At 54.8% G+C, this 27962-nt stretch overlaps 1 protein-coding gene across 2 annotated transcripts in view; it reads left to right on the forward strand.

Moving 5' to 3' along the window:
* Positions 1-2168: 2168 nt before the first annotated feature.
* Positions 2169-27962, forward strand: part of PAX7 (paired box 7) — a 98995-nt gene continuing 73201 nt past the window's right edge. Inside the window, exons 1-4 of one of the 2 annotated variants that reach the window (XM_060080274.1) lie at positions 2169-2253; positions 4760-4995; positions 5564-5693; positions 6728-6862. In XM_060080274.1, coding sequence (XP_059936257.1) covers positions 2169-2253; positions 4760-4995; positions 5564-5693; positions 6728-6862 — 586 coding nt within the window. The remainder of the gene's footprint in view (positions 2254-4759; positions 4996-5563; positions 5694-6727; positions 6863-27962) is intronic. The other variant, XM_060080276.1, reaches the window with a different exon arrangement.

The raw sequence follows: 27962 nt of genomic DNA on the forward strand, positions 1-27962 counted from the left end.
AAGGCCTCCCCCACCCCTCCATCCCCACCCCCAGCCGGAGAAGCCCCTGGTACTGGGATAGAGGGGAGAGGAGGGAGTTTGTCACATGCTGAGAGGGGCAAAGGTCACAGGTGAGGAAAATGGGAGGGGAGAGGGGCACGCGGGGGCCAGCCTGAGGAGCGCTCCCAGGCCAAGAAGAGGCTGACCCCAGCACCGGGAGAGGGCGGGCAGGGGGCAGGCTGCGGGGTTGGGGGCGAGTTTGAGGGCTGGGTTTATTTTATTGTATTTTTGCCTCCAGCGCTGGGCCGGAGACACTCTTTCCCGGGGGAGACAAAAGACCTGCAGTCATGGCGTCCTGCCCCGCTGGGAGGGCGTTTCGCCCCCAGGACTCAGTATCCCCAGGCAGGGACGTCTGGTCACTCTGGCACGGGGAGAGCGAGGGGGAGAGCGGAAAACTGCAGGACCTCCCATCACCCCACTCCCACTCCCCACCGATTAACTGGGGCCCCCTCCCCCGCAATCCAACACTGGAGGAGCTCCGAATTGGGGAGCTCAGGGTGGTACCAAATCCTGACCGCCCCGTCCCCCCAACTTCCCACCCCTCTGGACCCCCAGATCCTGGGCACCCACTTGCTGTTCCGCCTCAGGGCACTGGACTACTTGCTGGAGAGGGGTTCTGGATGTGGGCTGGGGGCCTGAAGAGGACCACGGGTTTAATCCCCGCTGGGGATGGGTGAGGGGAGGGCAGGAAATAAAGAAATGGGTCCCTAACACTCCGCGGTCCTCCTTCTAAGCACTAGGCCCGGCCATCATTCTGGGCTTCTCAGACTGCAGGGGGCCAGGCAAGAATGGGACACCGGGGCTCAGAGGCTATTTCCCAGAGAAAGTCATAAACCCCTCCCATGAAGCCACGTAGGCCGATGCCCGGTGGGCCCCACCGGCGGAAATTTCAGATTGTTGTGAGTGAGATGAGGGTGAAGACGTGAAACACAGCGGACTCTGATTCTGGGAGGCTCGAGAAGACGCGAGAATCCAAGGGAGCCACCAGCGGGAGGCGGGCATTCCCATGCAGCCGGACGGCAGAGCGGGGCCGTGGGCGACCGGGGGATGGGGACTCCGCGGACCCGGCCCATTCGTCAAAGGAAGACACTGGGACTGAGTTGGCCCCCTCCCTCCCTCCCTCCCCCAGCCCCCACGCCCCGCCGTTGCTCCCTCTGTTTTAACCGGCAGTTCAAATTCTCCCCAAAAAGCGAGGTGAGCCGGGGATCAGAAAAGAGGAAAAAAATATTCGTTGAAGATTTCTTTTCGTTATTGGTCCTCGGCTGCCTTCCGCCCTGGCCCCCTTCCCTCCTCATGAATAAAAGAAAAGTCCGAACCTATCAGATCTCATTCGCTGCCTCCCCTCCTCCTCCTCGTACTCCAGTGAGCACTTTTGCACAACTTACCCGGCGGATCGCTCGCCCCCTCGCTTTCCCTCTTCTCCTCCCAACCTCGTCACCCCTTATCGCCTCCCCTCAAGCCCAGAAACCCGAGAGGCACCTTCTTCCCACCCCAAGTCTTCTGGGGGGCGGGGGTGTGAAAGCTGGTGTTTAAGGGAGTAGCGAGTGTGGTCTGCGAAAGAAGGCGTGGAGAGGAGTGGGAGAGGACAGGGAGGGAGGGGAGCGAGAGCGAGGGAATAAATATATAAATAAATACGAAAAAGAAATCCACTCCGCAGCCTCTCGGCTCAGAAACTTTGGCCCGGAGCGCGAGAGCGCGTCGCTCGCCAGTCCGAGGCTGGGGGCCCTGACTCCGGCCGCGTCCCCCCCAGCCCCGCTCCGCAGAGCGGCCTCGTCTCCGGCTCCTGCCCGGCGCATCCGCCCGTACAACTTCTGGCCCAGCGGAGCGGGCAGAGGAGGCCTTGGGGTTGGTGTGTTTGTTTGTTTGAACTTCGTTGTCGCCACCTTCCCTCCCCCCCCCCACCCCCCCAACCTCCGCCCCTACCTCACCCCCCTCCCCAGCTTCTGGACGCGAGCGACCGCAGCCGGGGGTGGGGGGATGGGGGTAGGGAGTGTTTGCGGAGGGGAGGGGGAAGAGGTTTAAAAAAAAAAAAAAAAAAAGAAGGAAAGAAAGAGATCGCAGCAGGGGTAAAGGGAGCGGACGGGAAGCGATTTTCGCCGACTCTGGATTCGTCCCCGGCGTGCGCAAGAATGGCGGCCCTTCCCGGCACTGTACCGAGGATGATGCGGCCGGCTCCCGGGCAGAACTATCCCCGCACGGGATTTCCTCTGGAAGGTAAGAGCGTCTGGACTTGCCTCGCTTCCCTCCTCCGCCAGGACCTCGAGGTCCTTAGAGAGGTGGCGATCTTCACGGGGTGGTGGCGGCGCCAGCGGCAGCAGGGGAGTCCCCTTCCCTTCTGGATCCAAGTCCGGGCGCCGGACCCAGGAAGTTTCTGGGACCGACACTTGTCCGTTTACGCGTGGGGTTTCACCCACCGGAGGCCTCAGCTTCACGGGTCCAGGACTCTGGCCTTTACCCGCGGGGCTGAACTCCGAGTAGATTTCGACTCCTAGTCAATTTCAAGTCCTAGTGAGTTTCAACTCTGTCCACTATTTTTAGATACTTTTCCACCTAATACTTTCTCGACTCTCTGCGTTCTCCAGCTACGTGCTTTCGACTCTTGTTTTGAATTGTTCTTTTCACCTCTGGGATGGTCTTCCAGCCCCTTCTATTTCGAAATACCAACAATGTGTGATATTTTATACCTAAACTAGGACTCTGCTTTTGGGTCTGGAAACTAACTTGAAACAATAAATAGTAACGATTTTCCCCAGAAAGTTTCCACTCGGGCTTCCGAACTCTGGAAATCTCTCGGGGGAGACCTCAAGACGGCGAGAGGGCAGGGAATTGTCCAGACAAGGGAAAAGTGTCCGTTTTGTAATGTGACCTCCCTAAATATCCGGCATCCGGGGTGAACCGGCTCCGGGCTCCAGCAAGGGCTGGGAGCGCACCTTTCCTGCGTTTTTGTTTTGTTTTCTTTTTAAACTAATAGAAGGCCTTCAACCTGCCAACTGAGGGATCACTTGGCTTCTGGGGGTAGGTAGCCCGGGATGTCAGAAGTGGTTAGAGAGAGGTGCGACTTTTATTTTTTAATTACTCTTCTTATAATTATATGAGCCCCTTGTACGTGAAGAAGGAGAGAGAAGGCAAGGAGGGTACGGATGGACAGGCAGCCTGAGATCTGGGGAGGGGGCGTCCCTCCAGCAGCTAGACGGCGCGGGTCCCTGAATTAGAGGCGAGGAGAGTGGCTCCGTGATCAAGTGCGCGCGAGCAACCACGCAGGCGGGAGAGCGCACAAGCCCGGGGATTTGCCGTAGCACTCTCCTGTAGCGAATGCAAGTAAAACAGGCGGCCGAGGACGCGCAGCGGATTAGGACAATATTTGCCCAACATGACGGAGAATACTGAGGAGAGCCGAGTGCCGGTCGCTAAAGAGGCTCTTGAATATAAAGTTGTGCGCTGGAGAGCTCTCCAGCGCTAATGGCATATCCCGCCACGGAGACCGAGTGACTCTGACTTGGCGACGCACGATTTCTGATTAAATCCGAGGGTGGCTTCAGACACCTAGTTTTACGAAGAGGGGTGTGGAGACCGGCAGAGCCAGAGAGGAGGCGGTAGGAACAGCTCAGCAACGGAGCCTCTTCTCGCCTCCTCCCTTCCAATTATACTGTCAGCTCCCTCCACTCGGGCGGCTGTGAAATCGTTCTAATCTGCCAGATCTCCGCAGCCGCCGAGTCCCCAAATTGGGGGGATCGAGGCCGGATTAGTGCACCGGGTGTCCTCCAACCTTCTGGGAGGAAATTGTATGGACTTTGCATTAAAGCTTCCCAGGCGTTCTCCCCTCCCTAGCACACATCAGGCGCGTCTGTCTTCCTGGTTCCCAAAGTCACCCACACCCAGGGACTCTGGCCCATCTGTGCACCAGCCTCTCTGAACCTGCAGAGACAGTTCATGGGTTTTTGAGGCCAAATGAGTATTTGATTAGAAGCTTGCCGACAATGGGGCATGTCCCCAAATCATCCCAAAACGAAATTCGAGCTCTGAGAGGGGTTGGAAGGAGGGAGAGTCCCTCAAGGGATAGCCAGGTGCCCCCAGAAGCAGCAGCCAACGGCATTCTGTTGCTGGTCCCTCTGCTGTGCCTTGGCTGTTCAGTTATGGGTATGACAATTCTGCTGCCCAAGCCAGGGCTGTAACTACTAGTAATCAACCAACCCCTTCTGGGCCCCAATAAAATGGATCAGACTTGACCACTTAGAGCATGGAACTGACCAGATGGGCCACATCTCACCCATTATCGGCCTCTATAAAAGGCAAGTGGACCTGCCGTCCAAGCTGTGGGTCCAGAGGACCATTGGTCCCAGAGTCCCCAGGCTCCGCCAGTCTCTAGGCTCTGCCCTTTCACCTCTGTCTCTCTCCCTCTCCTTCTCAGAGGCATCAGATCCCCCAGGTGTGTCCGCCTTCCCCATAGTGTGGCAGGACTGGAGACACACAGCATCTATGGGGACTCTTGCAGCCAACCCTGACCCCTCTCTCCATCTCTGCCAGACCTTCCCTTGGCTTCGTGACAGTTTTTTTCCTGACCTCCGAACTGCCACAGCTTCAAATGTGGGGAACTGAGATCTGCTTTCAGGGGTCTTGGAGCTCAAACAAAACTGGAGTCAAAGGGGCTGTGAACTCAGTGTCTCCTTCCCATCCTCACCCTGTGCCTCTCTTTTTCCTCATCTCCCCCTTCCTTCTCCAGTGTCCACCCCACTTGGCCAAGGCCGGGTCAATCAGCTTGGTGGGGTCTTCATCAACGGGCGACCCCTTCCTAACCACATCCGCCACAAGATAGTAGAGATGGCCCACCATGGCATCCGGCCCTGTGTCATCTCCCGCCAGCTGCGTGTCTCCCATGGCTGCGTCTCCAAGATTCTCTGCCGCTACCAGGAGACCGGGTCCATCCGGCCTGGGGCCATTGGCGGCAGCAAACCCAGAGTGAGTGTCTTTGCTGCAGAGCTGGCAGCCAGCCTTCCCGTGGTTGGGGTATCCTGGCTGTAGCCCCTCTCTCTACCCTGTGTCATCCAGTAGCACCGGGGAGGGAGTCTATATGCTTTCTACGCGAAGGACAGTGGAAGAGGGTCTCCACCCCCAGACATCCTCCATTATTTGAATTTCTCAGGGATGGGGATAACTGATGTCCAGATTGCCTGAGGCCAATGAGTCATTCCTGTGCTGTCCCTACATCTTCCCAGACCCCCTGTCACCATCCCAGACCAGGGGAAATCTTTCCCCAGTCTTGCCTGGAATAGTGAGGGGGGACCCCAGTCCTAATTAGGTTTCTATTTTATTACCTATCACTACCCTATTCCACATCCCCCAGTCCCGGTCGCCTTCCTGGGAGCCAGTAACAGGTTTCTTGAAAGGGTAAAGCCAATCTCAGAATGGAGGCATGGTGACCAGAGCCACCAGCCTGGCCTGGGGCTCTTGGGAGGTTGATATTAAAAGTATCTCCCTCCCCCTACCCCATCTTTCCACTCCTACTCTCCCACCTCCACCTCTGAAGCAGGTGGCGACTCCGGATGTGGAGAAAAAGATAGAGGAATACAAGAGGGAAAACCCAGGCATGTTCAGCTGGGAGATCCGAGACCGGCTGCTGAAGGATGGGCACTGTGACCGCAGCACCGTGCCCTCAGGTGAGAAGGCAGCTGAGCCAGCAGAACTTGCCCAGAGTCTGGCCAGGGCTCAGGTCGTGTGGGGCTGGAGGTGGGAGAGGAGGGGAGATGCTGGATGACAGGGAACTCAGAGAAAAGTGAGAAGGAAAAGAACCAGAACGCAAAGAGGGTGAGGGCACAGGAGGGAATCAGAACTGAAAGGAAGATGGGGAGAGGGAAGAAGGAAAGAAAAGAAGTTAGGAAAGAGGGAGAGAGGAGGAGAAGGAAGAAAGAAAGGGAGAAGGACGGGAGAGAGGAAGTAAGGGAGGGAGGGAGAGAGGGAGAGAGGAGGAAGAAAGGATGGAAGGAAAGGAAGGAAGGGTGGGAGGGAGGGAGAGAAGGGGGAGGGAAATGGGGAAAAAGTTATCCTATAAAGTTGGGTGGTAAGGGAAGCTCCCTTGGCGCCTTCTCAGAGAAGTGGCCTAGAGACATGAGTCCATCCTAGGAAGGTAGATTGTGATCTCCCTGGATCTCTTTCTCCAAGTCACCATTTCTATTCTGTTGCTGCCACCAGCCACCAGTGGGTCCCAAATGTGGAGGCCCTGAATCTTGCTGCCTGTGTGGGAGAAAGTGGCCCCAGGTGTCTGTGTGTGTACCTGAGCATTCAAGTGTGCAGGGCTGGGATGCACACCTGAGTGTGGGGACTACAGCATCGGGGGGCTGGAGGGCCTCCAGGGAGGTCCTGGGGAGGTGGGTGTGGGTGTGAGTGCATCTAGGGTACGTGCCAGTGGAAAACACAAGTGTGTGCAAGGATGTGATAGGAATGCACTAGGTGGGTTCCTCTGCCACCGCCTTGCCACCGTGTGAGTGCCCCAGGTGTGCGTCTCTACGTGAGTGACTGTACTTGTGCCTCCCAGTAGGTGTAAATGCCCAACGGCGGGGCGGGGAATGGGTGTGAGTCCTCCTGAGTGTATTTAGGGGGGAAATGGGCTCCGCTACTTCTCCCAGGGCCCCAGGCGGCCCCGCTCCGCGGCCCCAACGACTTATACTCGCTCTTTTGCCTTTGAATTTCTGAGGTTTAGTGAGTTCGATTAGCCGCGTGCTCAGAATCAAGTTCGGGAAGAAGGAGGAGGAAGACGAAGCAGACAAGAAGGAGGACGACGGCGAGAAGAAAGCCAAGCACAGCATCGACGGCATCTTGGGCGACAAAGGTAGGGAGCCGTCCCGGGGCCGGCGACGCCCGAGCCCGCGTCTCCCCGCTCACCAGGGTGCGGGCCAGTGGTGGCGCCGCCGCCACCCGGACTGGCGGACAGATCTTTAGCGGGAGGACTCGCAGCCCCCGGAGCAGCCGGGAGCCTCTCGGTGTGTGCTGAGAGCGCCCCCTCGGTGCGCCCCCAGGCCGGGTTGGGTGCGGAGCCCGCGACTCAGTTGCGCGGCAGAGCGGGGTCCTGACGGCCTCTGCGTCCCCGGGGAACCCGGCGGCGGGTTAGGGCTCCGGGCGCCGCGGACTGCGCACCCCGCTGAAGACTCCGGGCCGCGTGTCCTCCGGGGCTGGCGTTTTGGCTGCTAGTCCCGGTGTCGGTGTCGATCTATTATTTATAGGGAACTTGGGCAAGGGGGCGGGGGGGGCGAGGAGAGAGGAACCGGCCCCGCGGCTTCCTAAATGAATTTGTTAAGCAGACCCGCACACGCTCTCTAAACGGTCCCTTGAAACCCCGCCTGACAGTTGACTGACCGCTGCAATCAATAAAAATTAGCGAGGGCCGCGTGGGCCGCCGCCTTAATTCTCCGTCCTGTGACGCCAGGGCTGAACCGAGACGGCGCGGAGGTAGCGGGGGAGGGGGCAGAAGGGTGCACTTTTGAGGTGCTTTCCTCTTGGGCACGCGCAGGCGGGGCCAGGAGTTGAGGCCGAGTTCTCAGATGCCCAGGGTCGGAGGATCCCAGTGCGGGAGAGAGATTCAGGCTCCACACGCCCTCTCCCCGCTGTTAGCGTGGTTGCGGAACGGGTCTGGAGTCTGAGCCCCGCTTTTTCTGGAGATGAACTAGGGAAGGCATTTATCTTTCAGGCGCCTGCGCGCCCAGGAAAGGGGATTGTGCTTTTGTTTATTGACGGAGTAAGTTTCAAGAGAAGGGAAGGTCCTTCCTCATTACCACTCCCCTCGCAGGTCTCTTTGAGACTTGGTAAGTGTGCTTCAAGGGGGGACGCGGGTAAAGAAAGAAAAACGGAAGACCCAAAGTCACGTAGACGGACGGGAAAAGAAGCTAAGCCTCCAAACACACACGCAGGCAGGCAGCAGGCAGACAGGACAGGCAGTGGCCACTATAACCTGCAAAAAAAAAAAAAATGGTGGATTTGGAAAAAGTGGGGGAGTGTTCTGAACCCTGAAACTTGTAAAAGAGCGCAGTTTCATTTGAGTTTCCTTCCAGGGGGTTCTCCTCTCCTCGCCTCCCTGGAACTCCTAGCCTAGGTCTCCCTCCAGCTTTCAGTAGTCTCTCCCAACCTTGAAGATGAACTTCACAGACAAAGCCCGCTTCCAAAGACAACTCGCAGCGAGGCCCAGCCCTCACAGGCCTGGTCTGAGGGGGAAGGATGGTGGCGGGGGTGTGTGTGGGGGGGTACGTGCAGCCCAGTGTGGGAGCAGTCTGGAGCTGGGGAAGAAGCGGCTATTGACATTCAGGGCCCCAAGTGGAGCCCAGTCCCACCGGGGACAAAAGGGCAGGGAAGAAAGTGAACAAGCTGTGCCTGGCACCCCGCTGTGCGGGCCTGCCGGAGGGCCTCGGGGCTGCAGCGGGAGGCGGCCTGGGGCTTCCAAGTAAGCCCCTGGCTCGGCAGAGGCAGCCTAGAGCCCGGGGATCCCTGGTGGGGTGTGTGTGTGGGGGGAGACCCCCTCCTTATTTCAGTTCAGATTGGAAAGGGACTTAGTTGAACTTTTTCTTGGGGTGGGGAGAGAACTTGAATAATCTTTCCCTGCGAAATACAGCGCAGCAGACACAGCTTCTGAGAGGTACCCCAGGAGAAGCGAAGGAAGTTTGGTTTTATTTGGAGAGACTGTGTGTGTTTATGTGTGTGTGGGGCAGGGATACCCCAATGTGCTTCCAATCCAGTCTGTAAGGAAGCACAATAGATACATTTTTTCTGAGGAAGAAGGAAAGGGAAGGGAAGGGATAGGAAGGGAAGGAAAGGAAAGGAAAAGGGTAGCCAGTTCGGTTTGGAAATCCCTTTGGCTCAAAGGAGTCCAGGAGTTTCCGGTGCTGATCTGGGCTTATAAAACCAGCAGAAAGGCAACTTCGCTGGATAGAGGTTTTCCCTGCAGTAGAACCAGGAATTTCCAAGTCTCCAAGGGTTTAAGGAGGAGGCTGGAGGTTCCAGATGGGAAGGCTGAAAGTACTGGCGCTGAGTCCGGAGAGGAGTTGCAGAAATGAAATGAAAGCGGTGGGTCTGATGTCCAGAAAGCCCCGTGGTTTTTGAGTGACAGTGGGCATGTTGGGCCCTGTGATTGGGAGCTGGATGGCGGTGTAAGCGCATGTCTCTCGGTGTGGTGGTTTGCCCACGGGCCTTTGGATCGGAGCCGTGGATTCTGTGTGGATATGTAGTATGATTGTAGATGGGTGTGATGGGCAGTATGACAGGGGGGATGAGAGAGGGCTGCCTTTCCATCTGTGGACAAATGATATCAGCTCCGGATTTGAGTACCTTGGCCAGTGGCTGGCATCCCGGTGAACCACCCAGTTGGAAACGCTCATCTCTCTCCCAGGCCCTGGATGTCAGTTTCATGGCCAAGTTAAAGGTGAAAAGACCTCCACCCGAGTGGGCCAGATGGGGAGAGGCAGAGATACCCTTGGGCAGAGCAGGGGGAGGGGTGCACACCCACAAACTTTGTTTTGGCTTCTTGCTCTTGACAAATGCCTTCTCCGGGGGTTGCCTCTCTCAAGGCGGGGAGCCGACGAAGAAGGGGTTTAAGAGCTCTCCTCTTTAAGCGCTAAAGAGAGATCCCTCCCTGAGTCCGTTTTTTCCTATCGTCCGCTTGGCATTTAATAATGTTAAGACTTATTAGAGCTGGTAATGAAAACTGGGACTGCTGAATAGGAAACTGTGTTGGAGAGGGGTGTAATAGCTTCCAGGCATGGTAAGAAACTATTTATCCGCAATCAGTCCTCACTCTCAGAGTTTGAAGCACAAACGTTAAGTTGAAGGGTTTTAAAGCAGATTAAATTGAGCTTTTATTTCTGTGCACTTTCATCTCTGAACAGCTCACTCCTGCTCCCCTTGGGCTGATATTCATGAGGCTGTTCATATTTTTTTTTTTTTTGCTCTTATCCTTGTTAAGACTGAGTTATTAGGATTGTTGGTTGTGAGAATTCTCAGACCGCTTTGGATAGGGGCTCCGGCCATGCTCTGCACACCTGGAAAGGTTCCTTGCCCTCATCCACTTGGACTCTCTCCTCCTCACCCCTTCTCCGAGGATCAGGGGAGAGACAGGCAGGGACTCTGACTGGTAAAGGATTTGAGGAGGGATGGGGAAAGAAAAAGATCTTCCCAACCTGAGTCCAGGGAGACTCTTGTGGGAAATTTGATAGGGGTTTGCAAAGAGTCGAGCCATTCCTCCGTGGGAGCTGAGGGAGTGAGTGTGAAGAAATAAGCAATAATTTAGAAAAGCAGCAACAACAGTAATAAAGAGTAAGAGCACCAATGCCTCTTGCATCTGACAAGGCTCAAGTTTAGGCTGAAACTGACCAGATCAGACCACGTTGGTGTCTAGGGTAGAAGCCCAGCCAGGTCACAATGAATATGAAATAAGGTGGAAATTCACAAGATTAAAAAGAAGAGTGTGCATTTTCGGGAGGGGTGGAGTGGCGACGTCAAAGTCCATCCGGGAATATGCTGACTTCCCGCTCTGAAAGACCATCTGAGGTGGAGGCCAAGGGTGTGCGTGCGTGAAAGGCAGATTTGTATTTCTTTGCATTTTTCCTTAATTTGTTTTTAAAGCAGCAAACTTACAGGTGTGGAGTGAGAAATGACGGAGAAGGATCGGAAAGGAGGGGAGAGCCCGAAGTGTCGGTTTTAGACACTTGTAAAAGGAGGTGGGAAACAATTTAATTTGGCAGAGCTGCGATAGCTGCTAATGCGGTTTTCGGTCGTTTGCTACACTGGAGGAAGCTGTTTTGATTGTGTGTACAAGGACCTGCCAAATTTAATTAGGCTCCGGGGGAGCGAATGAATAGGGGAAGGGGGGCACGGTTCCCCTCAGCCCACACCGTTTTTTCGGCTTCACACCTGGAAGGGGCATTGTTTACTGGCTGGGCGAGAACGGGAGAGGGGAGGGGAGGGGCCTCCAGGGAGAGAGGCCTTGGAAGAGGGAGCGAGGGAGGGGTCGAAGATAGTCCATTTATCAAGAAACAATCTGCATTGATTTATACCAACAAGTTCCCTCCTCTGTAAATGTGTGTTTACAGAAAGGTAATTGACACTCCACCAAATCAAAGGATTACCCCGGGTTGGCAATCTAATCAAACAGAGTCCAGGCGGGATTTGAGGCTGTTCAGAGTGGGATCAGCTTCGCATAATGGGGGCTCGGAGGAAGATGGGAGGGTGTCAGGCAATTCCCCGGCTTTAGGCAGAGCTCGGCGGTGGATATTCAGTGAGACCAGAGGGGGAGAGGGAGGGGGTGAGGGCTTCGCCGCGCCGGGGTGGTGGGGGGATGGGGTGAGCGGAGAGGAGGGGTGCGGGGGTCTGAGGCAGATATCCCGGGGGAGGGGGCTCCGGGCGAGGGGGCGAACCCACACTGGGCTGACAAGACTCCCCCTTTCTTTCCTCCATCCCTCCAACCGAAGAAGAGAGAGAGGGTGGAGGGAGCTGGGACTAACGAAGAACAACAATGAGATAACTATTACAAAGGCGAACACTGGCGCGCGCGCGCTCGCAGCCCCAGAACCCGCGGTAAATAAACAAAGTCGGCAAACTGTTTGCCAGATAAACTCGTGCCTAAATCGAGTGTGACGGGCAAGGAGAGAAGAGACAGAAGGAGATAAGGTTGGAGGGGGAATGAACGAACATAATCTAATAGAAGACATTTAGAAAACAAACTTTAAACAAGGGAGAACAGGCGAGCGGAGGGTAATTATCCGCCCCAGAGAGCGAGGGACGCCTTCGGAGGGCTGCGGGCGGGGTCTCGGAGACCGGAGCCGCGGAAGAGCTGCGCGTTAGGGAGGGGGGATGCCTTTGGGACTCCGCGGGGGACCAGGAGAGAGTGTCCGGGGCGCGCAAAGGAAGGGCTCAGCTCCCAGATTGAGGTTCCCGCGCAACCCCAGTCTCCCAAACGCATTTCGAAACGGGGTGGGGTCCCCCGCTGCGAGGGCATGCGGGTTTTCTGTTCACCTCCGGGCACGCACTGCCACACACCGGCTGTTTCCAGGCGTCTAAAAGACTCGTGTGCACGGCACAGCCGTTAAAGGAATTAGATATTTACCAGTTTGAAATAAGCCTGGCTAAGAAGAGAGAAGAGAGAGGGACATTGAAAAGATGAGGCTGGGGGAAGACTTCAAACGAATTCATCATTTGGAATGGTGGAGGGGAGATTTACCAGACAGTATTGGGAAGTTATTTAGATATTAATAACACATTTTCCTGAGGCGCGACCACGGCAGCCATCTGCGCTGCTCTCCGAGCTATTTGGCTGGGTGAAATATGGGCGTCTCAAATGTTGGGAAGAGATAACGCAATCAGGCTAACCCTGGTCCTAAGACGGCATCGCGGCATTAAACCCGGATTAACCTCCCCCCTCCTACCCCCGCGGCCCCCTCCCCTGTCACAGCTTTCCAAATTTTTCAGTGGAATTTACATGGAAGGATTTAAAAGCACATATAACAGTAGCCTTAAAGCTGTATGGTGATTATTGGGGCTTTTTTTTTTTAAAGAATGTCTTTCTGAAAATGATAGTTGTCACACACTACATTTTATATAAATAATCTATACAAACATTTTTTAATATAGGGAAAGAGGACTGAGCAAATGAGATTTCCTTCTAGGTTGCTTCTTTGGAGTTTCTATTTACCATCATCAGCAAAGTTGATGAGGCTTCATTCCTAATGGGCACCTAAGGATATAAACATGAAATGTCCAAGACCCCTGGCTCTGTCCTGGAAGCGCATAGTCTAAAGCCAGATAGAACTCACACCACATAATAGACAGTGCCAGGTGAGGGGGAGCCTTCCTGCTACCAAGAAGAACACAGAAGAGACACCCCAAAGGGGAGGTTCTCCAGGGGCTTTGGGGCCTTGAAGGCCATGACTAAGGGGGGGGCACATTCCAGGAATTCCAGAAAAATAGCTCGTCTCCCTCTCCCACTCCAGACTAATGAGGTAATTAGGAAACCCAGTTGGGGATGGGAATGAGAGGAACTGGAAAGTTGGGACACCCCCCCCAGTTTTTGCTGTCGTTGGCCTTTCTTTTCCTTTCCCCCTTCCCCCCAACTCTGGCTGAAAGAGGAAAGGTGGAAATGGGGTCAGCGCTTTCTGACCTGCTCTGGAGCGATTGGCCCCGGCTGGGGTCGGGCGGGGGAGGGAGGGAACTTGCCTTCCCAAATCGAATCAAGGCAGAACGGTGACCTAAGGGGGAAACTTCCCCATTAGTAGATAGATCTCTCCAGAACTTCAAACAAAGTGGGGGGAAGGGAGAGGCGAGGCAGGGAGGGAGTCTGGAGAGAGCGCAGGGGGAGCTAGGAGCAAGCAAAGGGGAGGGGCCTGAAGAAGGAAGAGAAGGGGTCGAGGGCAAAGGGGAGGTGAGGGCCAAAGGAAGGGGTATAGGGAAGAGGATGCCAAAGAGGGGTGGGCTGCACTTGGAACTTCAGCCCCGGGGGAGAGGAAAAGCATCGCGAGCCGCAGCAGCCTCTAGAGGGATGAGGGGAAGTTGTGTGCACCCCAAGTCTCGCTCCAAAGAGGCCTCGAGGGCAGGCCAGGGCGCCTTGGGCCCCTCGTGCCCAGCCCTCTATTTGGCAGCTGAATGAGCGCGGGTTGCCAGGGCCGGGGAGCCCTGCGGGCCTGCTGAGAATGAATTGGTTCGACTTTCTGAGACTGCGGGTCAGCTCGTGAACCTTTCCAAGATTCGGTTGCCCGGGCTCTGGAGGTGTGCTGGGCCCGAGCCCGAGTCGAGGGCAAGGCAGGGATGGGCAGAGGCCTGGGAGACCCAGAGCCACAGCGGAGGGACGAGAGAGAGTCAGAAAGGAGAGCTTCAGGAGAGAGAGCGCGCGTGCACGAGAAAATTCAGAGAAAGACCCAGTGCGGGACGGGAGAACCTTGCCTAGAGCGTCTGAGGACGCTGAGAAACGCGCCGGGGCCGAGGGAGGCGCAGAGCAGCCGGAAGAAAGACAAAGAGACGCAGAGGCACCGAAAGGCTGGCCTGGGACGGGGAGATCAGGAGAGACCTCGGGACCTAGAGACGGCCCGCGGGAGAGCGCGGGCGGAGAGGGCGAGCGCGCAGAGCCGGGCGGCGGCGGGAGGCGGGCGAGCCGCTGTCGTGCTTTTGATCCTCCGCTGCTTCCCCTTATCAGAAGCGCTTTCGGTGACACCGTCACAAAGGCAGTTCATCATATTACAGCGCGGCCGGGCGGCTCGCTGCGATTCCGCCGCTTAATTAGAGGAGAGCCAGTCGGGCCGGCGGGACGGGCGGGAGGCCGACCTCGAGGCGGGGGCCCGGGGTCCGCGCTCCGACCGGGGTGCTGGAAAGGGGCCGGCCTGTGAGCCTGGCCCCGTCGGGACTAGCGGCGAGAGGGGCGGAGAACCCTTATTCAGAGCGCCGCTAAATAAATACCCCAGTCCGGGTTTCGCTGCCGGGAGAGTGAGGCTCACCGCCTTCCGGTTTTTAGCAGCCGCCCCTTCTAAGTTCCCAGTTTGGGGAAGGGGTGGCGCGCAGGCCACCATCCCCACTCCCCAGCTTCGGAACGCTGCAGACCGAGGGTAAGAGTGAGGTTACAACACTGCAGGAGCTGACGGCTTCACGCTGCTCTGGATCCAGTTCCTGGCCAAGTGTTCCATCCCTGCCTCTGATGGCCTGCTCCCCCAATCTCCAGCTGAGCCCAACAGGACGAATCCGGGAGGGGCAAAGTGCACTGCGCTGGGCCCAGGAAGTATACCATCCGTCCTGCCCCCAACTCACTAACAATGCAATCTTGAACAACTCTCTTAGCCCCTCTGGGTCTCAGTTTCCTTCCATGAAAAACCAGAGAATTGCACTAAGACAAAGATCCTTATCCTTTGGGGGGAACCTGAACCCCTTTGAGAATGGGGTAAAACCTAAGAAATTGGCTATGCACAGAGGTTCATACAGGAGGAATTTTACAGCCGTACAAAGGGGTGTGTGGGCTTCTAGAGGCCGCACCCCATTAAGAACTTCACATACACATGTTTTCTGGTTACTCTGGTATCCTTGAGGGAGCGCCTGAGTCCAGGAGCAGGAACCCGAGCCCAGGAGGGGGAGATGGATGGTGGGTGGGTGGGGTGGGGTGGGGTGGGCTGGGGGAAGAGGTGAGGCTGAGAGCCTGACCTCTGTCTGGCCCTTGCTGCTTCCTTCTTCTTTCCAAAACAGAGGCAGTGGATCCCACCCTCCCATCCCCATTTGGTTGTCGGAGGGGTCCTTTATGAGGTTGTTATATGCAGAGATAAGCACAGATGCTGTGCTCCCCTTTTGTATGTCTGAAAGAAAGAGATGGAGAGAGAAAAGAATGGAGGAAAAAAGAAGAAAAAAAGAAAGACATTTTCTCAGGGGGTCAATTTCTTCATTCATTCTGTAAAAATATTGTTGAGCACCTACTATGTACCGGGCATTGTGTTAAGTGCCCAGGAATACCTGAGACATCAAGAAGGTCCCTGCCTTCGTGGAGTTCTGAGCCAGGTGGTGGAGACAGAAAATAAACAGACTGTGCTTCAGTGCATGTGTTTGTGTGAGTGTCGACCCATTATGCCTCCTTGTGCGCCTGCCTCCTTGCTAGGCTACCTGCGTGTGTCTGGGTGTTTGTGAATGTTGGGGAAGGGGAAAATGAAGTGTCCGAGTGTGTGTGTTTGGGTAACTCTCCGGGTGAGCACAACAGCAGGATGTGTTTGGGGGCCCTTGCCGAGTTTGGCAGGCAGCCTCCAACCTGATCCCGGGAATCTCAGGCGTCAACCAGGGCCTCGAAGCGCCGCGGGTTCCAGCGGGGGGAGGAGGGAGGAGCAGCCCGGCCGCGGGGCTCCGGAGCCTCTGGCCTTCGCTGCGCTCTTTGTCTGACCAAAGATCAAAGAGGCCCCGGGATCGGACAGAAAAGTGGGTGGGGCGTCCGCACGAGAAGTAGCTTGGAAAACCGCCCCCTGAACTTTTCTGGGGTCCTTTCCGTGGGACCCAGACCCGACAGAGCCCCAGACGAGTGGGCGGCCACCTTTCCTCGGGCCCCTCTCCACGGTCGCGCGGGGTGACAGGTGAAGAGGATGTTATGGCTTCGGGTTCGACTTCAGACCGCGGGTCTCTAGGTGACTGAGGAAGGTGAAGAGAAGGCAACATTCCGCCGAGGTTTTGTGGGGTGGACGTGTGTTTGCCTGGTGTGTTGTTTATACTTTTGCGTGGAGATGGGATCAAACCTTCCTGTTCCCTGGAAACTTGTCCAGGAAGTCCGCACCGAATTTATCTGGGCTGTGTAGACAAGAGCATCAGACTGAAGCTCGAGTTTCTCTGTAGAGCGACAACTTTGGGGTTGGGAGGGGTCAGGGGGCGTCTTAAGGAACCTTCTGGAACTGTCCCGTTCCCAGTGAAAGGCTGCAGAAGCGCCTCTATCCCCCGGAGCTCTCTTGTAACCCGGAGTTGTAACCACGGATACAACTGACAACGCTGGTCCAGCCGCAGGACCAGAACCTGACCCGCGAATTTGCACTAAGTCCCACCCCTGCCCCGCCCCGCTCCGCCCTTGCGATCCTCATCTTTACAGTCTACCTCCACGTCTGGACATTTTGAGCTCGGGTCCACCCTTCGGAGGGTTAAAAAGTACGACAGAAAAAAAGAAATTCCAATGTACGCGTGTGGGAGAAGGGGCGCAGCTAGGAGAAACCCTCTTCTGCTGCTGCTTGTTGCCCCCCACCCACCCCCTCTGTACCCCTTCCTCTCCAGCTGCCTGCAAATGCCAAAATTCAAAATCTCTTCTCTCTCCCTCCCATCTTTGGCGGAGGGAGAAGATTCTGAATTATTGCGCCGGCATTTCTGGGATTTACTGGAGGTGTTGAGAGTGAACCCTAAGAAAAGAGGCTCTGGGACTTTCTTTAATAAGTGGGGCTAAACTTCCCTCCCTCAGGGGGTCGAATCGTGTTCGGGTTGGACGTTCCTTTCGACGGCCTGTACAGGCAGGCGACAACAAGAGGTTTAGCTGGTGCGCTCAGAGCTGTGCGCCGTGGGCCATTAACGCGATCAATGCCCCTTGGCGTCTCCCCCTTAAAAAACCCAAAAAACAAAAACAAAACCCCCTTTCCCCTTCTGGCTGCGTGGTGGGTTTGAATCCCGGGAGCCCATCTTCTAGTTTGGAGCCTTGCGTCAGTGCCGGAGCCTCAGTTTCCCGATCTGATTAGTGGGGATAAGAGCCTCTCCGCACCTCCCAGGGCGGGAGGAAATCAGGGCCTGGAGAGGCTCTTTGGAAACTGGCCAGCGGGTCCGAAGAGGGAGAGAGGGAGGCTCCGAGAGTTTCTCCTCCGCCGGGGCCGCCCCCTTCTCTCAACGCCCTCCCGGCACTGTCCCCGCTCGCGCCTCAATGGCCACTTTAGAAATACAAACAACTTTAGAAATAAAGTAACCAAACCCCCGAAAGGGGCTTTGAAGGGGCGAATGCCTGGTGGCGCTTTACTATGGTGTGGGCCGAGGCCCCGGCCTAATCCCGCTTTCATTTTCACCGACGGCCGCGGGGGAAGCGCTCCCGGCCTCCCGGCCCCTCAGGAGGCTGATTAGGCCACAAAGAGCCCCCATTATCCCGAGAAGAAAACCGGGGGGCGGCGCGGGGCGGGGGAGCGGGGGGAGCGGCCGCCCGCGCCCGGGCTATTGACTTAGTGGATGAAGTCAAGAGCGGGCACGCTGGGAGCCCGGGAGGGGGAGGGGGAGGGGACAGGGACGGGGAGGGGGTGGGGTGGGGGCTGGCCCCGCGCGGGAAGGGGCGGGGAGACCGAACAAAACAGGATGCACAAAACCCCACAACAAAACCGAGCCCTGGGCCAGGGGAAGCCAGACCCCGGTGGGCTGCTGAACCTCTACTGGGTCAGCTGCCCCCGGCGGCCCCCGGAGATGGGAGTGTCGAAAAAGAGCCTGGAGTCGCTGGCTTTCTTGGGAGGGGCTGGTGGAGGAAGCGAGAAAGGTGTCTGTCGCAAAGTGCTGCGTGGCTAGGGCACGCGCCTCTGGCTCTCAGACCTTGCCTTCCTCCTCCTGAACCCGCGGAGTCGGGTCCAGAGGCCTCCAAGAGTCACCCCCAGCTGCGTCCACCTGCGGGCCTGTGATCAGTGAGGTCTGGTGGGCAGAGGCCACCCCTGTGAGATGCTCTAGAGGAGGCTCCTGAGTGGGAGGTGGGGAGGGGTAAGAATGAAGGAGAAGGGGAAGTCCTGGAGCCCGAAAGATCGGGGTAACTTTGAATGAGGTCCCCTGAGAGCCTCAGTGTTCCCATCTGCAAAACTGTCCCATGGGTGACAACTTCACAGTGCATTGGGAAGGGTCAACAATCTAATTACATAAAACACAGGACCGATTGGGAGACTGAATAAATATTCCTCCGCAATCCCTTCCACCTCCTCTTCTCCGAGGCCTCTCTCAATCTAGAACCCACACTACTATGGCTTCAGAAATAATAAATAGGGGATGGAAATCTATAAGTGACACCATATCTGGACTGGGGTGGGGCAGCAGGGGGTGAGGGCAGGTGCTCAGCCCATGCCAGTGAATAGTGTTCTTCCTTAACGAAAGGAAATCAGCGGGCCCTGTGGGCAGCTCCTCATTCAACAGAGGCCAAGGGAAGAAGGCAGAAACAGAGCCCAACAGACTTGCTAGGTGTGTAGAGGGACTTTGCTCACCTAATGAGTTCTGCCCCACCCTCACTCCTAGATAAAGGCTGGGCAGCTTTGGCAGGCAGGTTGGGAAGGTGGGCACCATGTGCTGATTGAGGACACGGTGGAAGCATCCTCCGGGTGTAAAGGAGGCAGGTGCGGGTATGTGACACAGGCCCCCAAACACATCCCGTCCCCAGTCATAGCTTCCCCATTCCCAAATAGGCTAGGTCCAGGCCCTGACCTAAATGACTTGGAAACGCTTCAAAGGCTGTTCATCCGTTCATCTCAGAAGTATTTATGAAACCCTTCTTTCTGTGAGCTGTTCTGGGTATGATACCACCAGAGCCTCAGCTGTGGACTCCTCAAGGCTGAGTAAAGGAGTTAGGACTTATTCCAAGGGCAGTGGGAAGCCAAGGCAGGGAAGCGATGGACTGAGCAGAGAATGTACTGGAAGGTGTGGAGAGACCAGTTAGAAGGTTAATGAGAGAGAGAGAGAGAGATGCAGAGGGGATGGAGAGCAGAGGATGAGTGGAGAGATTTTAGAAGAGGGCAGGCGGCCCCAGCCTGAGATGGAGAGGAAGGGAGAGAAGCAGCTGTTTCCAGATTTTTCCACCTGATGCCCAGGTATACTGAGCCTATGGCTGACTAGGTCAATTAAAGGGACCTTGGGATTCCTCTCTATGCTGAGATCCCAAAGGGTAAGACAGTTGTATAAACCTTAGAGGTCATCGGGTCATTTCACAGATTGAAAAGCTGAGGTCCAGAGGGCGTGGCCTGAGTGAGCCCAAAGGAGGGAGAAGTAATCCCAGTCTGCTGGCAGTTGCACTGGTAAAGGAGAAAAATAAGCTGGTGGAAGTCTTGTTTCTAGGAATTCGAAGGCTCGGGGTGAGGGCGAATACAACCCTTTCCCATCTCTACAGTACGTCATTCTTTGTGTGTAATATGATGCACGCTTTCAAGTTCCATTTCAGAGGGGAAAACTGAGGCACAGAGAAATTAACCTAAGGAAGAAGGGAGGGGGGCGTTCTTCCCTAATAGGGTCTGCAGGACCCTGATGCCTTTACCCTAAGAAGCCCAAAGGGCACAGATCCAGCTGTGCTTCTTGCTGAACAATGCAGCCCCCAGCACCCTCCCATCCTTCAGGAACCCTAGATCCTCAGGCCCCAGGGCAACTATAGCTTAAGTCAGTACCCCCCACTGCCACCCATGAGCACCCAGTGGGATCTTGAGACTCGACAAATGCTGAAGATTTGGTCCTCTGAGGGTCTATTCATCTTCCTGAGAAGAGTCCTTTTAGCAGCAAGAGCAAATAAAGCCCCAAGGAAAAGTAACCACAGTATCTTGACTAGGGTTAGAATTCAGATCCTCCCATGAAGAGGCCCTGGCTTCAACACTTAACTGCTGTGTAACTCTGGACACAATTTCTCTGGTCTTTGCTCTGTTGTCTGAACAACAGCAAGATGCAATCAGCCTAGTGGTTTTCAAACTGTGGTCCATGGAGCCTTGGGGTTCCAAACAAGAGCTTCAGGGGTGATGCGGCCCATGAGGATCCTTCAGGCTCTGATGCTCTGGGCATGACTGTGTTGGAGGGGAAGAAGTCAAAAGCAGCGTTGTTTCCCATTGATAGAGGAAACTCTGGTGAGACAGGGCTTTGTCCTAGGGAGGAGCTGAGGCTACTGTCCTGAGCTACTCTGGAGGGGAGGAGGGACAAGCTCTGTTTATGCCTGGAATTAGAGCCCCGGGGCTGTGGTTATTGGTCTTCAGAGATAAGCTGATATTGCTTATCTGGTGACAAATGGTTCCCCTCCTCTTCCATTCCCCTGATTAGAGAACTTTCTCTCCTGGCTGGGAGGTCTCTCTGGGAGAACAGGCAGAGCTGGGCTGGTCTCCAGACAGTGGGGTTTACCTCTTGAGTCGCTGACCAACTTGCTGCTGGGCCAGGGGGAGGCAGTTACCCTCTCTGTGCTTGATTGGGGTACTGGTAGTGTGGCTGGGTTGCAGCATCATCTTGGCTTGGTCCTGGAAGGAGGATTCAATGCAGGGTGGGGGACATGGAAAGACCCTTGAGTCAGGAGGGCAGAAGGCTGTGCCCCAGAGTCACCCAGGAGTTTTTGCCAAGCCTACGCACCTGGGCACTTTCTCGATTTGGGACATCTGAGGGAAGTGGCTTTTGGGTAAGCTGCCCAGGTCACTCTGATGGCCACCCCACCTGAGAGCCACTGGTCTAGTGCAACACTCTGTTTATAGATGGAGAAATTGAGGCCCAGAGAAGGGAAGAGACTTGTTCCTTATTGCACAGCAAATCGAGAACAGAGTCAGAACAGGGACCCAATCTCCACACTGTTAGACCAGGCACCATGAATGGAACATCTTCCAAAGTATCTGGGTCCCTCACCTTTTATTAGTGTCACCTGCCCCTATTGAGGGTGTAATCTTCCAGGGCACCATGCCAGGAACCATGGGGCTGACAGGGAGAGCCCCCTGCCTGTCCTGCTGTCCCCAACTCCTGCCCACACCATAGGGATGGCCTTCAGACATGCACTTTCATCTCACCTCTGGGCCCTCAGCCCTTACATCCAAAGGCAGCTGCTGCTGAGCCACAAAAGGAACACTGGACACGGAATCAGTGAGACCCAGGTGCTGCCTCCCTGCTGTGTCCCCTGAGCAAGTTACTTCACATCTTTGAGCTTTAGTTTTCCCATCCATCCAATGGACACTAAAAATTACAGAAGGAGTGAAGGAGTTAAAACACAGAAAAGATGTCTGGCACATAGGGAGCATGTAACTAAAATGAGATAAAAGACCTGAAAGTAATTTGTGTGCGATAGGGGATCCATAAAGTTTGCCGAGAGTTTCCCAAGCCAAACACACATTGTTTTATCAGGGGCTCTAAAATATATATGCATATATTTTTTCATATGAATTTGAAAGATATAAACGTAATATATACTTGTAAAATTTCAAATCAGAAAAAATATATAAAATAAAAACTAAGAATCCTCTCCTTCCCCAGAGAATCTTGTTGAGATCGGGGGTATAGCTGTCTCATATATATATCTAGATTATATCAGTATCCATCTCTCCATCCATCTAGATACAGATATATATTTAAAGGAAAGTGGCGTCATGTCAGCTTAACCCAGGCACTACAGAGGCTTCAGGGGTGACCATGAAGCCCCAGAATTGAATTCTCAGTCGTGGGTATGTGTATGTATGTATGCATTTCCCTAGGGAGGAATCCTTAGTTTTTCTGGGTCTCTTAGGGCTCAGGGTCCTCAAAAGGTTAAGCATCCGAGTTAGGAGATTTGCAGGTGTCTGTCCTCTCTGAGATGGGGCAGGCAGAAGTACCCCCTCCCCCCAGGCCCCTCCGTGCCTCCCCCTCCCCTTCATGCACCTGCCTGGGCTTCCGGCCTCCTCGGCTTCAAAGCAGCAGGCTGGGCTTTACCTGACTCACCTCAGAGAAAAGCAGCCTGGCTTGAAAGGGGGAAGTGGCATTTCAGGCACTTAATTAGACCCAGGACAAGAATGGAGGCTGGCTCTCAGGTCAGGCCAGGGGGGATTGTCGGGGGATTAACACCCAGGTAAACCCATCAAGGCTCACCAGCCCCTTGGCAGCAGGCAGCAGAAAGGCTGGGCCAGCAGCCTGGAATCACATTCCCTAGGGGGGGTGGGGAGGAGAAGGAGGGTCCCTCCACCTGCAACCTCCACCATCCTCCTTCCCCTCCTCCACCACCAGTGCCCCAGGAGCGTGGAGCTGGGACTACCACTTTATTCCCACAGTGATGTACTGAGCACCCACTATGTGCCAGACATTGTTCCATGGGCTGGGAGTACAGCAGGGAACGCACAAGGCCCTGGTTTCCCGGGGCTGGCACCTGGGGGAAGGGAGGCAATGAGCATGTCCTCAAGTAAGGAAATACTTTCAGAAGGTGGACAAGGGTTTGAAGAAGATAAAGCAGAGTGCTAATAGAAAGTGGCTGACCAGGGAAGTGATGGTAGGTGGGTTATCAGGGAGGCCTGCCTGGAGGAGGTGATATTTGACCTGAGACTTGGATGGCAGGAAAGAGGCAGCCATTTATTGAGTATCTACTTAGGAGAATAGCCCACTGAGAGCTGACTGTGGGTCAGTTATTGGGTTAAGCCCTTTACAGGAACGAATGCATGAAATCCTCCCAAGAGCACCTTGAAAGAGGGATTATTAAGATGCCCATTTATAGATACAGAAATTGAGGCACGAGGAGGTGCTCAGCTCTTTGGGCACAAACAGGCAGGGATGTCTCATTGGAAGATTGGATGCCTGTGCTCTCAGCCCGTCCACCTCTTGACACTGTGTCAGGTGTCTCATCTCACCTAACCCCCAGCCCTGCCCCATGGGTATTTGTTATCCCAATTTTGCAGTTGAAAGCAGAGCTCAGAGAGGTTTGCTCAATTCCCTAGAGTCACACAGCCAGCAAATGGCAGAGACAGAAATAGAATCCGGGCACCACAAACTCTTCCTGCCATGATGCACCAACTTTTGGCAGGCATCTGACTTTGGAATGCCCTCCACTGACTCACAGGGTCCTGTGTCCCTGGGGAGTGGCTTCCCCTGTCTCTAGAGCAAAGGGCTTGTCATTAACAGAAGATTCAGCAAGAAGAGGGCTTGATGATTTTTTTTTAATGGGGTACCGTGCCCACATTTCTGATTTGCATTTGGGATTATGAACTGAGAACTCCCCAGTGGCCTTGGGAGTGTGTTGGAAGGTAGATGTTGGGATTGCTGTTAAGGGAGTGTTTTTTCTTGCGTGTATTTTGTACTGTGTACACTGTGTACTGTGTACAGTGTACTGTGTTTACATGGTTGCTGATGGATCGTAATTTGGGAGTCAGGGCAGAGGCAGAGTGGGTCCTGGTTAGATTGGGTGGGGGGCTTTGTCTTGGGTTATTGGTATGTGTGGGTATGTCCTTGTGATATGAAGTGTAAGGACCGAGTGCGAACGTGTTCAGGGCTGTGTGGTTGTGTAGATATGGGTGTGCGTCTGTTGACACTGTGAGGTGGATGGTCCTGGGTGTTTATGTACTCGTGGGGCTACACCATTTCCACCGTGTGCGGGCGCAGGTCAGTGCATTTCTCTGTGGTCTAAATGCACTTGCCCCCATTTTACAGACAGCAACCGAGGCTTAGGGAGCCCAAGTCACCTGCCTGAAATCGCCTAGCTAGTAAGTGGCTGAGCCAGGCAGGAAAACCAGGGCCGCCTTGAGTTCCAGACTCTTTCCCCTGCTCCCCAGGAAGGGTTTAAGCGACAACGTAAAGGTTCACATGCCAGGGAGCGTAGATGCTGCCTTCTGTCCCGGGGCCTGGCGCATGGACGTGTGTGCGGTCACATGCGTGTCCCCCTCCTCACTCCGGCGTCTCAGCCTCTGCCCATTCCCTGGGCCCCCAGCCCAGCCCTGTTGCACGCAGGGCCTTTCTTTCCTGGGACTGCAAATACGCCAAAGATTAACGCCCGCAGCTGGCTGTAGCACTGAACAATGGCAAGACCTAGGAAGTGAAGAAATCACCAGAGGCACCACAGCCGCTGTCCAGAGAGGCGGTTCACAGCGTCTGCCCACTTGACGTGGACTGACCCATCCCCCCTCCCCTCCCTCCTCTCCCCGCTCCCCTCCCCCCACCCCCCCGACCCGGCCCAGCGCCATGCTCCCAGCTGGAAAGGGAAAACAGTCTGTAAAGAAATTCTCACTGGAGAGAACACTTCTCACAAGTTCACCACCTTAGACCAGAGATTAGGGGACAGTTAAAGAAGGGGAGGGGCATCCCCTCCCAGAGGGAAATATCCAATAAATAATCACATGTGGGAGAGAGGGAGAGAGAGAGAGAGCTGGATGAGGGCGGGGCGGGGTGGGTCTGGAATCCCAGCTGGACGCTGAGACCCAGCCTGGGATGTGTCAGCTCCAACTCTGTTCTCTTTAACGGACGACAAAACACAGTATAATAAAGCAAAACTAAGGCACAGGGATGCAAAGCCTTTCTCCTTTCTGAATCTCCGCTCACCCACTTCTTCTTGGCGAGCAATGAGGGGGACAGATGACCCCTGAGAATTTCAGGGGCTACTGGGGCTAGTGGAGGGAAAAAAAAAAAACATTGGATAGGCTGGAAGTTAGCCTGTACTAATTTGCAAGGCTGTGATAATTCAAGATGAACAGATCATGGTCATTTCTAGCTGGGATGCAGCTCTGGAAAACAAACTTGGGATGGTGGAGGACTCACTGTGTGCTGGGGGCAATAGCCCCCTTTAGGCCCACAATGCTGAGAACATCACAGGCTTTATTAAACCCATTTTACGGATGAGGGAACTGAGGGTCAGAGAGGTAAAGTCACTTGCCCAAGATCAGATCTAGAAAAAGAGGCAGAAGGAGTTTGGATCCCGGCCTCTCTGGCTTTGGGTCCAGGACTCAGGTCAGCACCCCCCGTGGCTCAGGAGGGGCCAATCAAAGGGAGAACTAATCTTGCTTTGCACGTGACTATCATGACACAGTGACATCAGAAGCACATATGTATTCCTTTCTTTTTGGCATAATTATGATTTAATTTTAACTCTGCTCTTTCATCTGCAGCTGGTCAGGTTTGTGCAGGCTCCGTCCCAATTCATCTCCACACCACAAAAAATGAAACAATACTATTTTAAAGGACGACGAAAGTCCCTCTAGCAGCCAGAAGCCGGTCTCCCTGGATTCCGGTTTGCACGGTCAGACACAAGGGCTGCGCCCTGTCCCAGCCCATGACTGGGAAGCTTAGAAATGCAGGTGGCGCGTCCCCTCCTCAGATGAAGCCACTTAATTACCACGCAATCAATATGCAAACAAGTGCCAAACTGGGTTTGAATCACATTTCTTGTTGGGGACGCAGTGAGTGCGGGAGGAGAGTCCAGCAGAAGGGGGGCCCACCGGGGTGGGCTGGCAGGGAGGGGGGCTGCGGGATGAAGACATGGGCTTTGACTGGGACCCAGGCACCCGTGGACCGCTCCGAGGCCCCCGGAGCCCACAGTGTCTGGCATGGGGCCCTGCTCCCATTGAGGGGGCCGGGGTCCATGGCTCAAGGCTGCAGTCGGCGGGAGGGTTTCCAGGCCTGTCAGCTGAAGTCTGGCGGCCTCCACTAATTCATTTGACTCGGAAATCTCAGTTTGACCAGGTCCCCCCTCCCCTCTTTAAAACAAACTCATTAAACTTGTCAACACTCATTAGGCCTGTAAAACATTGAACTAGAGCCACTGGGGAGACTTGGAGGATTTGTGTGTACGTGTGTGTGTGTGTGTGTGTGTGTGTGTCTGGGAGCCTGCACTGTAAAGCTGAACCAGGACCTGGGAGACCCACTTCCAGGCTTCTTGGGGTGGAAGTCAGATTCGTTTGTTCATCTGCTTCCCTCCTCCTGCGTTTGCCTTTCATCAAAAGCAGAGCAGCGTAGGGACCGAGGCAGAGCCCCAGGGTCAGAACAGACTTGAGTTCGAATCTGCCTTTGCCCATCTGGCTGTCTGACAGTTCCTTCTCCTCTGTGCCTCAGTCACCTCATCTGTATTATGGGTATTATCATAATAGGACCCATATCACTGGGCTCTTGGGAAAACAGTGTCCATAAAGTCTCATGACAATGTCCGGCACATTTTAAAAGCACGACTTCTGTGGCTATTACGACTATTAATAATACCTTAAAATGTAAGAGGCAGCTTAGTTTAGAACTTGAAAACATGGATTTGATAAGACTTGAGTTTGGACCTCAACTTCCTGTTATGGGACTCGGGATCAGGGATCATTTCTCTGAGCCTTGGTTTCCCCAAGTAAAATGAGAAAAAGTGAGGAAAAAAATGTGTGTTAGAAAACAGGATAGTGGTGAGAATTGAGTTAACACATATAGAGTCAAAACTAGTACAGTGGGCTTCCCTAGTGGCGCAGTGGTTGAGAGTCTGCCTGCCGATGCAGGGGACACGGGTTCGTGCCCCGGTCCGGGAAGATCCCACATGCCACGGAGCGGCTAGGACCGTGAGCCATGGCTGCTGAGCCTGCACGTCCGGAGCCTGTGCTCCGCAACGGGAGAGGCCACAGCAGTGAGAGGCCCGTGTACCGCAAAAAAAAAAAAAAAAAAAAAAAAAACTAGTACAGTGACTGGCACAGTAGGAATATTAGGAATATCCTTTCTTTCTTGCCCACCCCCAATTCAACCCACTCCCCCCACCTCACCATGCAGCGTGGAATGGTGGGGGGGGGATTTCTAGGTCTTACTCCTTTGGAGAGGAGCGTGGGGGGTACTTCCTACAACCTAAAGCAGAGCTTTTCAGGGGGCTGGGGCTGGAGATTGAAAACCGCAGGAGGAAAAACTGCTTAGAGGAGAAAAAGCTGCCCACCTACCTCGCCCCGCCACCCCCTTGACTGAAAAAACACCACCTCCAGTTTTTAAAAACTGCCTGATGGGAAGGAAACCAAGTGACCCCAGATCTAACACAGAAACCGGACGGAAGGCTCCTACCCGCTGTCCCTTCTAAGCCACACTTTCCTTATAAGAAATTTCTTCTCTCACCCCGACGCCCTACCAGCAACAAACTCAGCCTTTCTTGCCTCCACCAAGGGGACCCAGGGCCAGCGCTCCGGAGACACTCAGATGGAGGCAGACCTGGGGCCCCATGAATAGCGGTTTTGTCTGGGCTCCCATCTAGGATTTGTGGCTGTAGTTGTGATGTGTTCTTTTCCCCTTTAAAGTGGGGTGTCTGCGGGCTTTCTCCTTTTCTCTCTCTTGCCCATTCCCCTTCTTATTGAGAATGCCTCCTTAAAAAAAAAAAAAAAAAAGCCACGCCAGCCTTCTGCTATTTTTCTTCTTTCTCTGAAAATGAGAACATCAGCTATTGAAGCGGATTGATGAACTCTTCCCAAAAGTTTATTAAGAGAAGGTTAGACAAAGGCTCCAAGGCCCGCGGGCAACTGAGCAGTCAGTATATATACTGGGCCCTTTTGTCCCCCCAGGGCCGACGCATGAATACCCCTCAATGGCCCTCTTTAGAGTGACAAGATCAAGCCAGACAACGGCTTGTTAAAAGGAACTGTTTCTCTTTCCCCGGCCCAGAGCTCCGTCCCCGCTTCTCCTGCATTAATGTACATCTGCAGCAGGAGAAATAATCGGCTGGAATTCTGTCGGTTTTGTGTGGGTTTTTCTTTTTTCCTAAGTACACCCTTCCTCCTCCTCTTCCCTGCCCCCACCTGCCCCTCCTCCCCCAACCTTCCAGCCCCTCCCCCCAGCCATATGTTGCCCAG

Source organism: Mesoplodon densirostris, chromosome 2 (genome assembly GCF_025265405.1).
Source record: "Mesoplodon densirostris isolate mMesDen1 chromosome 2, mMesDen1 primary haplotype, whole genome shotgun sequence".
NCBI classification, from domain to species: domain Eukaryota; kingdom Metazoa; phylum Chordata; class Mammalia; order Artiodactyla; family Ziphiidae; genus Mesoplodon; species Mesoplodon densirostris.